We start from the raw sequence: 15,542 nt of genomic DNA, 5'->3' as shown, positions 1-15,542 counted from the left end.
ATTTGTAATTTCAGTATTTGTTAATACATACTCTTGTCGGCTAACTTCCTTAGTCAATATACAGGGTGATGAATAAATGCCAGCATGCGAATTTTTAACTAGAGCCGAATCAAAAATTTACTCTCAAATTAAGATGAGGTGCGTTTAGGAAACACATATTGGGTGAAAGCGAGGAGATATGGTCACATCGTGTAGGGCATCGGAATGTAAAGAGGACTGTGTGTCATCCCACATAACCGTGCCAGACCTTGCAGGTCACTGAGTGGTCCGATGAGACATCAAACCTACATCCTCATGCAGCCGTTGTTCAAATCCTCGTCAGGTTTCTTTTTCATTTTTTGGATTCACGATCCCTAGCTCTTGCCGTTTGTATGTTGGGAATCATTTCAACACAGGGCAATGGCCTATAAAGCATCGTGACATATGGCGTGAGAGTTGGATCCATTAACCTGAGTGTATGAGTCTACTGACGGCATAGTGGGCTACCATGGCCACTCCTGTCAAGATTATATACGGCAGCTTCCCGATGAAACGGACAAAATATAAATATCTTAATATGTTTTGGATTCTGAGTGTTTCCGATCAATGGGCTGCTGTTGCTCGTGCTTATGCTACACACTACCACAGAAGACGCCATCTTGATGAGAATGGTTTTCCTCACCTGAAGCACAGTCTTCTGGGAAATGGGTAAACTTCGTATACAAGTAATGCACAGAAGTCGCCCAAGGATAAAACCTAATACACAAACAGATAACGCAATTCTTTAAACCATTCTAATACATCACCAAAAGCAGTTTGAGATATGTGAAAAACTAGTTTTTGAAGTGATGTACAATGATCTGTTTCTGTATCATAGCAAGCTAATTCAGCACCATCGACAGACAGACCGAAATGGAAGAGTATAGCTATGTGACTGTATTCTGGACCAAGTAAAGATAGCGAACATTTTAAAACTAACGTGGCATACACTGACGAAACTACCTTCACTCGTGAAGCTATTTTCAACTCACATCAATCATTATTGATTGAAACACAACCTGCCTGTCACCTGTAAACGTGACATTTCACAACCGCCATGTAGCGCTCAAGGGTTGCAGGAAGTCGGAACGGCAGGGAGGTATTGTTTGGCAGAGAGGGGTGACTTACGCCCAAGCGTGCAGAGAAAAACCGGCAACTGTTTCGTTGACTTGACTGCATCGATGTTAAACAGCAGACCATCCACCGATCCCAGTGATGGCGCCACGCGGCGTCCATGCGTGGATCAGCACCAATACCAGTGGTGGAATCTGCTGCATCGTCGTCCGGCCACCCTGCGTTGCAGACGTAGCGCTCCTACTCACGTCACAGCTAAGGGGTCGCAGCGGGTTTTGGCTGCATAGGTAGCCTGGGACGTGGGTGACGAATCCCTCAAACGCAACTTGTGGACCCCACTTACAGCGCCAAAGGGAAAACATCTTTCAGCCTTTGTTGTAGTTAGCCTTAGCAGCCAGGGCTTATTCGTGAGTGACCGCAGACTGCTCTTCACCCGGGGGGTCGCTAGTTGGTGCCTCCGACCCGCCCCAGCCAATAGCAGCCTGCAGTCCCCAAGACAATGTCATCCAGAGAACGGAAGTTAGCGGCCATCTCGCTGCTCGCGACGGTGCAGCATCAGCCCGCCCCGCCACAGCTATAGCGCGTCCGTACAGCAGAGCTTGGTAGTAGTTACAGCGGTTCGGTTCTGCCGCCGAGATTCATCACCAGCATGTCGTCGAGGTTGGCGTGCAATTTAAACAATCGTTATTCACTCGCCTTCAAGCTACACCGCAGACGTATTTCCTCTGGAGGAAACAAGTGGAGCGCTCTTTAATAGTTACAGCGTCAGGTTTCCTCAACCCTCTTCGGTCACTACATACAATTCATTAGCTGCACTTCTATCTGCAATGTATCGGTTATTCACAGCATGTCCGTTCCCTGTGCTGCCCTGATTTCATCACACTTGGATACAGTGCCCGCCGTGCCTTGCCTTCACTCCTATGTTTGGCGTCGTAAACCTGCATCCCCGCATCGTTTGCTATATATCAACGTCACCCGCGAAGTAATATGATGTGACATTCGGTTAGTAACTATTACCTTCCAGCCATAGGTGCGAGAAATTTAGAAGAATTCAGAAAATACCACCCAGTTTATGGCAACATTAATCTACAGGCTAGAATCATGAAAGAAGTGCTTTTGACCCCTTAACTATTACTGGACAATTTGCATATGCCGTTGCATCGTTCGTTCCTTTGGAATACATTACACGATGCGTTTGAAAAGATTCTCTAGGTATTCAGTAACACTTTAGGTTTCGGAACGATGGTACACTGCCACGCATTGGAATAGAAGAATCTCCAAGGAAATGGATCGGTCATGGATTTTCGATGTTCTCGACTCTACAATCTCCCGACATTAATCCACTGGAGCCTAATTTGGTGTGTGAGTGGAGGAGGGAGGGAAAGTGGACAAAAGTTAATGCAGACGTCTTGTGTAGGTTCCAGCAACGTATGATGCAGTTAGTTGCGAAATTTGCAAATGCAAGGTAGTTGAACGCCTTTTCGAAAGTGAAATTTGTTCGTGTGTCTACGTACCAGAACTGTGAAGATAAGCTTGCACGATGGATGTCTAGAATGGAATTAAAATGTGTAACGTAATGTGCAATTTATTGTCCCCTACGTATTGCGTCTGTTGTACCTCATTGGATACCGACGATATTATTGTGTGCACTATTATTTTCAACTGTTTTTAATTATCTCATGGACAGAGTAAAACAGACGTTTTACATGTAAGAAGTTTATGTTATGTCTTAATTTTTAAATAAAGACAGATAGAAAAAGATAACATACCACTATTGGAGGTTTCAACTGGATACTGTTTGATGCTTTAACGGAAAAAGAATGTTTGGAGCAAACTCAACTTGAATATCTGAGTCTCCGAATCCCATGGCATTTTCTCGTCTCACCGAGCTAATGGGAGAGCTCCACCTCAGCCCAGAATTAGTGCTACTTGTTCTTAGCCCCGCTGCATGTAGTAACAGCATTACCAGAGCCTCATTTTCTGAAAAGCATTTCTGTTAACCAGCGAGTCGGACTAAGGTTAGGTAGATAGACTTTTGTCTCGAACTGGGATGAGAAATCAAATGTCTACCGTGACGTGCGGCATTTTTTCTCAATCGTGTGCACTGTTATCTACTCCTATCAAGCAAATTATTTGTTTTGCAGCCATTTCGGATTTATATTTAATTTTAGTACTGAGCAGAATAAATTTATGATTAATGTATGGTTCCCTTAATCTAACTGATAACGATTTTCTTACCTGTCTCGATTTATCTTTCTGTTTATTGGTGTAACACAATTTAGTAGCATTCGTTTTGCATCATACTTTTTTTTTTATATCTGATGTTACCCAAGAAGAAATGAAAGAAAGTATTGATAAGACGGGATGTATGCCTCCGAGTTTTTCATTGTGTTAACAATGCAGGTTACCCTATTACGCGTCGTACATATTACGCGGTCGACTTTCACGATTCCATAACGCAATTGCTACCCTCTGCTGATTGGGGGGTACGTACTGTAGCGTGTGACATCGCGGTGTGTTACGTAACTGTGACAGAGCTCGAGATACTGCTTGTTGTATTCCTTCAAGAAACTGAAAAGACGAATCGAAGAGTTCTTGCACAGATGGAGCTACCTTTCCTTCATCATGACAACGACACAGCATGTATATGCGACATGTGTAACAGCCCGACACCTTGTATACGAGGTAACAGATCATCGTCCATACACCCCGACTATGCCCCATCCGCCCGTCATCTTTTTCCAAAACTCGATGAAAACTTTTAGAGGGTTTCACTTTGATAGTGATGAAGCGGAGCAAGTAGAAGTAATGTTATGGCCCCTTCAACAAAGTCAAACATTCTACAGTGAGGGTATCAAGAAACTGTTCTCTCGTTTGGATAAACATAGTGACAGGAAGAATGAGGATGTAGAGTGTTAATAAAGTTTATTTTATTTAAAAAGCTTTATAAGTTTTCACATATAAAAATTCGGAGGCATTACTTTTCGGCACGCACCTTTACTTACGCTTCAATCGACAAGATCTAGTAATTGAGACGGTACGCGGTCAATTTTATTACTTCGATAATGCGAACACGCATCTTGGCGCGATATTTCAAATAGCTTGCAATAAATTTATATAGAACCGTGAGATATGACACCATTTCCTCTGGATTACAAACTTTTCACTTATTTCCCAGGCCAGGTAAGGCCCAGCCGTGGCGTCAGTCGTGAGTCTTTGCTGTGGCCGCCGGTGTCCTCGTGGCAGTCAGTGTGTTGAGGTTGGAAGTGGACATTGGGAATATAGGAGGTCAGCGTGGATGACGGATGAAATGCGTTTGATGTTGTTAATAACAAGCCGTAGTTTGTCAGTATTTACGTGAACCTGTAGGTAGAGAAATATATTCTACCGTTTAATATAACAGTTGGCGTCATGAAACTACACTTTTATTGCGTCGGAATACAACTGTTATAGAAACAACAGAAACATAAAAAGAATACATATGCAATGTTTTTAATACTAATGCTTACAGAAATGGTATTTACTGCATGTCGTGAAGTAATCAGAAAGTGACACAGAATAGGATGTGTAGATTCGACCGGTTATTTTTAAGTATAAGAGTCAATTTCTGACACTCTTCCAGTTTCTTGGCTCCTCTGGAAACAGCAGATGTCTTCAGTCAGCAGTCCAGCTATTTATTCTCCATTCCCTCGTAGACGATTCAATCCGAGCCAACTGATTCACAAGACTCCTAGTTCCTGGGACAATCTGACAGGTATGGTTTGCATTGACTCTTTGGTTTCACCACGTAAACTGCAATTAAGAGAAATGAGCTTTAGTAAAGATAGGAAGTACAAAATTAACATAGCAGTTTAATTTTACTAGTGATAAGACAACGGTAAGTCTTCACCTTTTTTACATAGCACGAATTTCACTGTCAGCATTGTGACAAGATTATGTTACGGTCGTGTATCACAGATAATGTGGGGTCACACAGTGTGCTATGTTACAGGGTTCCTATTCTTACTGGTACTGTAGCAGACCGTTGGAAGATTAGCGACGCGAATAAACCTGACATAGCTTATTTCGAAAGTTTAAGGATGTCACTAGAACCACGTTCCTCTAGGAGGGTAATGCTCCTGGCGTGCGAAGCATTCAGTGAGCAACACATGTATCCTGTGACGAGGTAAATGACGATAACCTGAGGGACCTCGGTTTCGTTTGCTGGGAACTGATCTGGCGATCTCTGAGTTTGTGTTTAGGGAATGGTCAGCACCGCCGGTCCCCAGTAACCGTAAAACTTTGTCGTACGTGAGACCATCTTAACAGTAGAACGATCCAACGTGACGGGATGAAATGCGTTTACTCTGTCCTTCGTGTACAGGTCAGGAACGGTATTCCGCCGTCCAAACGTTCGCCCAACCCATAACGAACACCCTTTTGTTGCAAAAAGAAATAGAGAAATCAGTCATCTTGACAGTGATGACAGCTACTGACAACAAAATTTACACTCTTGACAGTTTAATTAACAACAGTGTTATGTAAATACTAATGCTTATCATAAAGAAAGGACTGAATGAAAGAATACCATATGATACGAAACAGAAAGAATTCAAGAAATTATTATTTACGAAGGTTAAACCCCAGTCCATAAATTGACCAAAGATAACATTTTTCCTAGAAGAGGGTTGTAGCCCCATCGAGCTGTAAGATTGCGGTGACTACAATGTAACTCGGCAATGGAGATGTTAACTTCATTTCTCTCTTGTACTCTTGCAATAGTAGTACGCATGTTAAGCGCTGCTAGGTTATTTTAAAGACGATCTGAAGTTTAAAAGTTTTACGGTTGGAATTATTAGTCAGAAGTGGGACTGAAGTAAAATCATCTTTACCGTTTAGACAGACAACGGGATAGTTGATTGCTGATTTGTGATGGGACTTAGCCTTCGTGAGGCTTAATAGTCACCAACATTAAGGGACACAGATAGAGACTCATCGCTGACATAAATTCAATTATTAGACTTGAATAGACAACAGATAAACGAAATCACAAAGAATTTACAATTTCGCCGTAATGTCAGAAGCTATCGTCAAAGTCAGAACTGCGGATGCTAAACGACGCAATCACCCTGTAGAAACACTGAATGAATTAGGTACCTTTCTCCATCACTCAGAATGCCAAGTTTGGAGAGCGCAAGATCACCAAAATGTTATTTGTTTTGAGAGACACCAAACGTTTCTAGTGGTGAGACCTTCAGTTTTCCCCAACTCTAGAGGATACACATTTTGTTAGAGTTTGAAGAATTATTTTCTTGAAATTGCGCCAGTGTTACTTTGCACGATCCCTGTGAAGTTATGGACCTCAGCTTTGTGTGAGATGCGAGGCCACCTTCTGTTTATTAATCGTCCGCAATATTATAGCACGTGGGACTGGGGCATTTCGGTCGGCTCATCATGAGTTTTTATCGTGATATTTTGCTAGGACACGATGAGCAATTTCACAGTATAGGCACAGCTCTTCTGAAAGCTTCGATAGGTGGTGCGTTTTCATTAACCACTGCTCTTGATGACTGCAATGTATCGGCCTGCTTACAGCAGTGGCCACGAAAAGCCAAACTAAATAATGTCGTGGTTGTATAGTAACAAACTTACTATACATGTAGATTTTGTCGCTTGTTTTCTAGACATTTTCATCTAAATATTCATTATTTAACTTTCATGTACTCTTGTACTAACCAACACGCGTGCAGGCACAACTTATAACGCAGTGGAAATCTTAACCAGTAATACGACAACCCCACATCTCCTTCTTTCGCGATATTTTGGTCTGGCCTAAGTAACGTGCTTTTATCAGGTTCTTTTTTCAACCTTCACTGACTACTAATTAATATGTGTGGCATGCTGCTATTATCATATAAATGCCCGATATTTGGGAAATTTTTTGCAATGGTTATACGGTTGATTGCTAGTACAGTGTGTCATCGCCTATAAGTAGCATTTATTTCGGTCCGATATTACATTGTAGATGTCTCACTAAGACAATGAATGAGTCTGTGCCCTAATTTAATGCCAACCTGATGTTTCCGATAAGATGTAGTCCAGTACGTTCACTTATCATTGCCCAGTTCACTTAATTCTTCGTCTCAATGTCAACGCGTCGTTAAATTATTAACTTCTTTAAACTTGCAAGACTATTTATAATTGTTCCTAAGCGTATGACGGGTATTGTTTACACACACTAATCCAGTTGTCGGCCTTCTACAGGGTATGAAGAAAAGTGTACGTTGCCTATCGGTTTATAGTGTTAAGCTTAGTATAGGTGTGTGTACTTCACTGCCAACACATTCACTGTGAAAATTAACCACACGCTACGGACCGCGGCACTTGTACCAACTTCCGTCGGCTCTTAAAATATCTTTTCGTAAAATGTTGAAACTATGGCCCTCTGCGTACTTCATGTCGCGTTCCACGACATAATCCTCCTAAAAGAATTCAAGGGTGTGTAGTGAAAAACATGCAGCAGTTTTAAGGGGCAAGAAAATTACTATAAAAGGTGGACTAAATATGCCCAGCAAATTGCTCTGAATGGTTTTGGTGGAGAATCATGAAGACTTGCAAGGGTAGCCACTGTTCCTTGTTGATTTGATTTCACTCATATTTTCACTTTCGCTGTGGGACCATTCGCGAATTTTTATGCTGAACAAACTGGTTTTATCTTATCAATTTTGAACAGAAAACGGTTGTGTTTAAAGTAACTTACCTTTCGGTAGTTGGTTGTAGCAAGAATACAGCTTCAACGAATTAGCATACAAGTAGAACTTGTTGTCTGCTGCGACACAAATGGTATCATCGTCATCTTCCGTGTAGGACGACCTCCCCAGGAAACTACTCTCAGCCGTGATATTTCCGGTGCTTAGAGTATCATTCCCGATGTTGGCGGTAGTCGACTCTTCTGGTTGTCCGTGGACCTCCGCCACTGCTACCAGTGCTGTAAAAGTCAGTGAACGTAGTTACAGATGGCTATTTCGTCCAATGGATGTTAATGAAACTCTCCCACTTAGCACTGCAACACTACTGTATGCTATATATGTGTTACTTGAGCAGTCCACTCGTCCCAGAAAATAAAAAAGAACGAATCAACAGCGACATGCACGCTATGCTCATGTCGGACAAGTTCTCGTAATTAATTTCGTGTTCCAATATACAATTATAGTGGTCTTTCAAGTTCTTGTTGGATTGTTATTATCTCATAATTAAATTGACAATATTAGTTCTTTCCTCACTTATATTTGGGAAGGTATGCCCTTTTAGTAAGGCTTTGCCACACTGAAGGCTAGCCAGATATTTGGCTGATAAAGTTACGTTCTTCATTGGTTTTGACGTCAGACAGCCCGCTCTACCCTTAGTAGTAAAGAATGAAAAGGTATTGCAGAAGCTGGAAGCCTTCCTCGTTACGATCATGTAGCTGGGGTTTCACTGAAAAGCACACATATCTCCAAGTGGACGGCTCTGTAAAGTCTTTTGCTCCTCATCAAGATAATGAACGTAACCTATTAAAATATTGTCCCTGTTCCGTCCTCTGAAACTCACGTGATAGAGATGATTAATAGGTACCATTAGTATTTGTTTGTTTTTCTGTTAAATTCAAACTAAATTTAGAGGTAAAGAAGTGACAGCCTTGCATGGAGCGTCTCACATAACTTCTTGTGATGTTCCGGATATTGTACGATGGGAGACATCAGAGTCATTTCACTATCTACGTTAAGTCCAAGATACTAGTACAGACACGGTTCCGTCACAGGAATGTGACCACCGCCTTTGTTCGACATGAACGCGAGATAACCACTCAATGACGGTAGGGCTCAGTATTAACGCTGGAAGCTATGTAAAGATCATCAGGGAGCCGCGGGGGACAGTGCAATAGTTGGCATAATGTGGAAACGAAGCTATTTATCTGACGTCCAAAAGGGTATGGTTATTGCCTTTCAGGCAAAGAGTGGATGCACGCCTCAGTTTGTAAACTGTTCAAGTGTCACCCTGCTTAAAGTGAAGTGTGCATGGTAAAACTGCACTATCGAAAACTGACAGCATGACCAGTGGGACAACATTGACCATAGATGACAGAAGTGAGAGACAGCTTCGGAAATGTGTACGGATGAACAGGAATGGTACAGTTGAGGGAAAGACGCCCCAGATGAACCACGGGGCTACCAGCAGTGTCTGCTCAACGATTATCGCGCCAAAGTCGTTGTTTTCCGCTGTCCACAGTAGGTTCCAGATTCGTACGCTCACGTCGACTGCTGATCACCGGCGACGAAGGCTTCAATTTTCACTCCAATACCTGACCCGGACCTGCTTTGAGCGGCCGTCTGAGGCGAAAGACGTTTTTTGCTCGATCGGGTATAAGGCGGGTGGCTTGTAGGGCGTGAAACGTCTCAAGGCAAACAACCTGCAATGAGTGAGGGAGCGTTATGGTCTGAGGAATGTATTCGTGTCGGTGATTCTTCATAATGGAAGCCATAATCGATCTAAACTACTATGCGTTTGTGCTTGAGGACCGCAGTTAAATATTCTTCGGTACGATGGCATCTGCCAAGAACACAATACATCCTCTCACTGTTGGATCTGTAGTTTGCTCTTAAAATGACTGTACATGTTTCCTTCTGTTCTTTGGAATGAGATCTCAATATGGTAACTTTAGGGCTCTTGTACTTCTCTTTATACTCTGTGGTCAAGAAATGTGTTTCCAGTAATTGCAGTTTTATTTTATTATGCAATTGTTTTGTTGGATACTTGTTGTCAGTTTCACTACGTAGTTTTCTGTAAAGAATATAAGAGTTTTTTCACTGCACTCGCTTTCTTCAGTAGCGTCTATTATGTGGCCTGTATTTGGATTTCTGATTATTACATGATACTCCCTCAGTTCTATTTTGTTGATGCTACTTATTGTTTAACATTGTTCTTTATATGCCTGTTCGTACTTCTCTTTACCTTCTTTAATCCCTTTGTTAGTAGCTTGTTTAGTTAGTGACTTGTAGCGCAATTTTCGTTGCTGTTCATTATTGCAGTACATCTTACGTTTGTAAGTACCTCTTATAGTTTTTACATTTGAAATGTAACGCATGAGAAAATTTTTCAGCCAGCACACCGAAACATGTCATAGAGGCACGTGACATCTTACGTTACAGTTCAATGTGCACAAACAAACGTTGTGAATTGACTCAATCTCCGTATTTTGAAGGCGGTATGAAATGCGTAAGAAGATATTCCAAAAATATTATCCTTGAATAGCTGAAATTATATTCTATGATTTACATTTTCTGGTTGTTTAATTGCAGTGAGGACGAAACAGACGACCGCATGGGAAAAATCGTTGAATTACACACACGCAGACAAATGATCGGATACTTATGTTGCTTCCAACAACACTAAGGTGAAATAAAATTGCGAAAACTATTGTTAGCAAAACGTAACTGGTGCAGTAACATTTTTGTTGCATAACTAAAGCTGGCGTCCTCTTTTCACCATTCCTACAAGAGGTGTTGCGTGCGCATTCCAGTATGTATCACAGCTTAGCGTCATGGTTCTTCTCAAGTGTAAAAGAATTCCAAAACCAGTCACTAACTCTCAGAATACATATAGCTATTAAATAGTAGGTCGAAGTACTGATTTCGCTTTTCCGAATCTGATTCACCACAGAATTAGGTTTCGTTGAATTGTCTCAAAAGACCCAGCTAGTCGACATTGACGTAACTGATCGAACCAGTAGAAACTAATACCGCTCAGTAGTGGAAATGTATCTGGATCTAAGAAGATTTCTTTAAGGTCCTATACAAATCTTTCTCCAGTTCCAGCAGGAGTTAACCGTAGGTCGAAAGAGCGACAAAGCATTCCGAGCGACTCGAAAAAAGCACACATGATTGGATGCCTAACTCGTTGTAGTTGCAGATTAGATGAACCCCTATTATACCCACGGTTGATGACCATTTTGGAGGACGGAAGTCTCCTCCATATAAAACCAAACTATTTCAGCAAACAGAAGTCTTGTGATACTCATCAACTAGGAATCACACTATGGGGAATGTCGCCCACATCGAAGCCTCGTTCCTTGAAATATTCCGAACAATATTCAATACAGTTCCAAAATGACATTTAGTGGACACCGTATGAGAATACCGGATATCGGACCTGATTTATGATTTTATTCGGTAACTCACTGCAGAAAAAGTTCAACAAAACACTCTTAATGGAACAAAAGTGATAGTCGGAAAGATATTTTCAATGGTACGACAGCGAGCTATGATATGGCTATAACTGTTCACACTTTACACAGTATAAGGGAAGTATCCCATAGTTTGGGAGGTGGTACTTTGGACGAAAACATAAGCAAAATGTCCCGAAGATATGAGGTCTAAGATACATACTTTCAGAGCACGTGTACTTGGTGATACTGTAAACCGTCTTCACAGTTCATTTCAAGTGCAGCATATACGTTAATTCTAACAAAATAGGTGTGTATTTTGAACAGCTTATGAAAAACATTTACGTTGTCGTTTTTTCTCTGAAACTGCCAGAACACTGATGCCTGCTGTTACACAAAGAAAATACCAAACTCCATTTTGATCCTCCTTTACAGATGGCTCACAAATGCAGGTCTTACGTAATAGCTTGTAAAACTACGACACCGTGCAGCACGTATTTTCCAGCTATTTGGTTTCATAAATTTAAAACCATTTTAGCAACTATATGTACTAGGGTAATTAATCATCCACGATATTTTATGAGAGTGTAATATATGATTAAAGAATAAATAACAAATAATTATGTCAAGTCGTTGTAGTAAATAGTCTGGAAATGACAGGGATGTTATGTTTGTATGACACGGGTCATACATTTCGTGTAACAATAATATCGTTGGCGTAAGAACGCACGGAGGGATGAGTTGCGACCAATCTGCGTTTTGGTACAGACATGTGTCTTGGGGCAGATATGACAAATTGTGCTGGAATTGGTGTTATAATAAGGGGGAAGCTAAGATATAAGTGAGGGAGCACGTGTATGTGCGTAGTACGTGACCGCATGAAGGTTTTTAGAGTTAATGAAAAAAGCAGTGTGGCCCAAGTTTATTCAAGTTCATCGCTAATCAAAAGAGCCTACTGTCTAAACTGAATTTCATAAATAGCATTACATCGTACTGCAAGCAACTCATCGCAAAATAAGATGAATCCAGTAGTTTTATAGATGTGTTATACGCATGCTAGTATAATAGTAGCTTTCTTGGTTCAAAAAATAGCTCTGAGCACTATGGGACTCAACATCTGAGCTCATCAGTCCCCTAGAACTTAGAACTACTTAATCCTAACTATCTTAAGGACATCACACACATACATGCCCGAGGCAGGATTCGAACCTGCGACCGTAGCGGTCGCGCGGTTCCAGACTGAAGTGCCTAGAACCGCTCGACCAGCCCGTCCGGCAGCTTTCTTGGGACATTAGATTGGTCCAGAAAAAACCACCAACGTACTCCTGTCCTCTCATCATAACTTCCGAGAAAGTCTTAAGGGAAAAATATAGATAAAAAAGATCCGTTGAATTGAGAACTAATTTTCAATCAAGTAGTCATTGTAATAGAAAGCTGTAGTAACTATGGTTCTTCATATGGTGCAGCACTGCTATTCTAACACAGACAATCAGTTGAACCGAAAAGTTATATAAGTGCAATACATGTTTGAGTGACAAAACTATACTGTCTTTCTTGAAGCAAAAGTAAATTTATGATTTTATGTTTTGTTCTGTAAATATCATATCTCTATATAACATTAGTACAGGCAGTTGGTTGTTGCCTTGAAGGAAGGTTTTACGGCACTATTCGAATAGTATCTGATAAGGATAAGGAATTAATTACTTCCGGTCACGACTAAAGATATTTTTAAAGACACAGCTTTATCGTTATTTACGTGACGCAATATAGTATCTACGAAGTGTTGCTAGTCGCAATTAAAATTTTTATTAGAATTATTTCATCACAGATTAACGTCTTTAGTGTTCATTTTACGCGTGTTTTTTACATCGAAGCTCGCGCAATCGCATTTTGTATATATCCCGCATTACCTTTGTTAACGTATTTGCGTGATTTCAGTGTAATTAGCTATTTACCAAAGGCAGCTTTCAATCGTTTTGGAGATGGAAAACATTTTATTCTGATTTCTAAGTTCATTCATACAACTTTGTGATACCTAATCACGGTTTCCTACAGTAAGACTGCCACTCGTAGCATTTCTTTCTTTTTTTTCTTTACATTTATAAAGTTTTGTACACAGCAAATACTCGTGCAATAACGAATGGGTTGGAACTGTCTAAATAGTATCGGTAAGAATCGATCTCCATATTACATGCTTTGTTTCTATTTATTGTGCAACAGTTTTATGCACAGGAGAGTATATGTGAGTATCATGTTACGATACAACAAGAATATAATGTCGTCCAAGTGTTTTAACGGTTGCTTACTGCACTCTGCTGATGATTCGATATAACAAATAGATTACAGTGGACGAGATAAGCTTCACAATAGCAATGATTAACAAGTGCTCATTCGAAATAAGATATGCATTTTAAAGTCTTCTGGATTGTATTTCATTTTTTTTCGGCCAATCGACTAACTTTCTATACATGGAAATAGCTGTTCGCATGGATTAATACATGAGAAATTATGTAAAATAGGGGTAAGAACAAATGTTTATCGTGAATGACAGATAATAAATTCTGCCAATACTTACCAGCAACAAGCAACAAAGCAGCCTTCATTGTACTCGACAAAAACTACTACTGCTCTCTGTGTTATATTTTCATTTATATATGTTTAAATACCCGATGGCATCATCGAATCTTATCGTTAAGTCTCCTCCTGATTTTCCGTTCCGTGAACTCTGGTTGCAGCAACTAGCAGCAGATTGACTTTCCTTGTGCTTGAAAAGATCTGTTATCGTTCGCTATGTCAAACGTATTATCAGCATTACAACTACAGCGTTCAATAAAACTGGTTACCATACTTTAGGCACAGGCTGGAAAGGAATATTTTTTTCTCTCAATAAAGCCTATCTTTTAATGTCGTACGGCTCGAATGCTGATGAAAGGAGGTGAACAGATGTCAGTGACGTTTATATCATTCACCGTCCGGTATAAAGAGCTTTCCATTTTGAAGAGGAAACTCTTGTGCATAGAGGAACTTTAATACCTAGATACTACAGTCTAGTTACCAATCTTAGAATCATTCGAGGGAGTGTACTCTAGAGATTACGTAAGCAGTTTCCACCATCTTCTACATTTTTTTATTATTCTTAGACGTAATGTTGTGTTTCATGCAGCATTTGTAATTTTTTCTAGATCTACACCTCTACGTCCTGTATAATACATTAAATCTATTTGAAATATGTGGTTAATTCTTTAGCTACAGACTGTTATGCAAAGTTATACATCTAACTTCCCGTGGATTAAATCTGGGAGCGCCATATCATATGGGCACGTAAAATTCCCCTCCTTAAAAAATCTTTTTGCGTGTAAAGAGCAACAAACCGACGCCTTCTATAGACACTAGCAGTCAAATGAAAGGCTAGACGAGCATTGTTTGTTAGGATTGAGTCTAGCAACACAATTCAAAACGGAAGTACCGTATATCTGTTATAACTCCAGAGAAACGGCACTTAACGGCTCTTAGGAAATACGTCCTATATAAAGTATTGACGCTTTTATGATACTGCGTTGGTCGTGCGCCATAGTAAGTAATAATTTAACGCAAGACAATGTTGTGACTTGGAAAATGGGAAAAAGCTTCAATTCAGCAGAGTAAACTTTGTAATGCAGAAAAAGACTTGAGCACATAAAAAGTGGTTAAGAAATAAGGAAATATTTTAAAGATCAAATACCCATCTGGCTAAAAAGCGAAAATGTGTAAATTGTTTCGAATTACAACTTTGTCCCCCACTCTTCTGTTAGAGTGAAAGTCACACAAGGAACGACTTAGAGAGAAAGAGTCGACGCTTGAAACATCACTAACAGCTCCACACACGGAACACATACGTACTTAACATGATAAGTGTTTAATTGTTTTAGGTTTTAGTGTAAATGGCATATCAGTTATGTATGTAGTACATTCAGCCACGTGGAAGTTAATTATGTCACATTCTCCATAGAAACATGAAGTGAAATATTTTTCCTTTTGATGCCTTTAACCTCGCATTTTGCAAAAACAGACAAAATGTCTGGTGGGATACTGCAATCACTGGTTATACAATGTTACTTATAATCCGTCATGATTGCAAAAATGTTTATTCACGTAGCTGGTTTCTGTCCGTCTAGAACCATCTTCAGATATGCAAATTTCATTTACAGGAGTAACCCGTCCTCACACAGCAACATTCACATGCTGCGTCCAGCTGAAAATTCCGGTATGATCTCGAGGGCCCTGGACAGTC

The 15,542-nt window shown here is 40.4% G+C and overlaps 2 protein-coding genes across 2 annotated transcripts in view; both read right to left on the bottom strand.

The window, feature by feature from the left end:
• The window catches only part of LOC126236552 (uncharacterized), a 325,419-nt gene that overhangs the window by 23,176 nt on the left and 286,701 nt on the right, over nt 1–15,542 (bottom strand). The gene's annotated exons all lie outside the window — the stretch shown is intronic.
• On the bottom strand, nt 4,445–13,897 carry LOC126236554 (uncharacterized). The gene is made up of 3 exons (XM_049945967.1): nt 13,848–13,897; nt 7,832–8,059; nt 4,445–4,884 (listed from the first exon to the last, which is right to left on the bottom strand). The coding sequence occupies exons 1-3, from the start codon at nt 13,873–13,875 to the stop codon at nt 4,823–4,825; spliced, it is 318 nt and encodes a 105-aa protein (XP_049801924.1). The 5' UTR covers nt 13,876–13,897; the 3' UTR covers nt 4,445–4,822.

This window comes from Schistocerca nitens, chromosome 2 (genome assembly GCF_023898315.1).
Source record: "Schistocerca nitens isolate TAMUIC-IGC-003100 chromosome 2, iqSchNite1.1, whole genome shotgun sequence".
In the NCBI taxonomy this organism is placed as follows: domain Eukaryota; kingdom Metazoa; phylum Arthropoda; class Insecta; order Orthoptera; family Acrididae; genus Schistocerca; species Schistocerca nitens.
The sequence above is the reverse complement of the archived record's forward strand: the minus strand, read 5'-3'. Positions and strand labels throughout refer to the sequence as shown.

Coding starts and splice junctions, on each gene's coding strand:
- LOC126236554 (XM_049945967.1), bottom strand. CDS start 13,875: ATGAAGGCTGCTTTGTTGCTTGTTGCTG. Junction 8,060..13,847: donor TGCTTTGTTGCTTGTTGCTG/GTAAGTATTGGC, acceptor TGACTTTTACAG/CACTGGTAGCAGTGGCGGAG. Junction 4,885..7,831: donor CTACAACCAACTACCGAAAG/GTAAGTTACTTT, acceptor TCTTAATTGCAG/TTTACGTGGTGAAACCAAAG.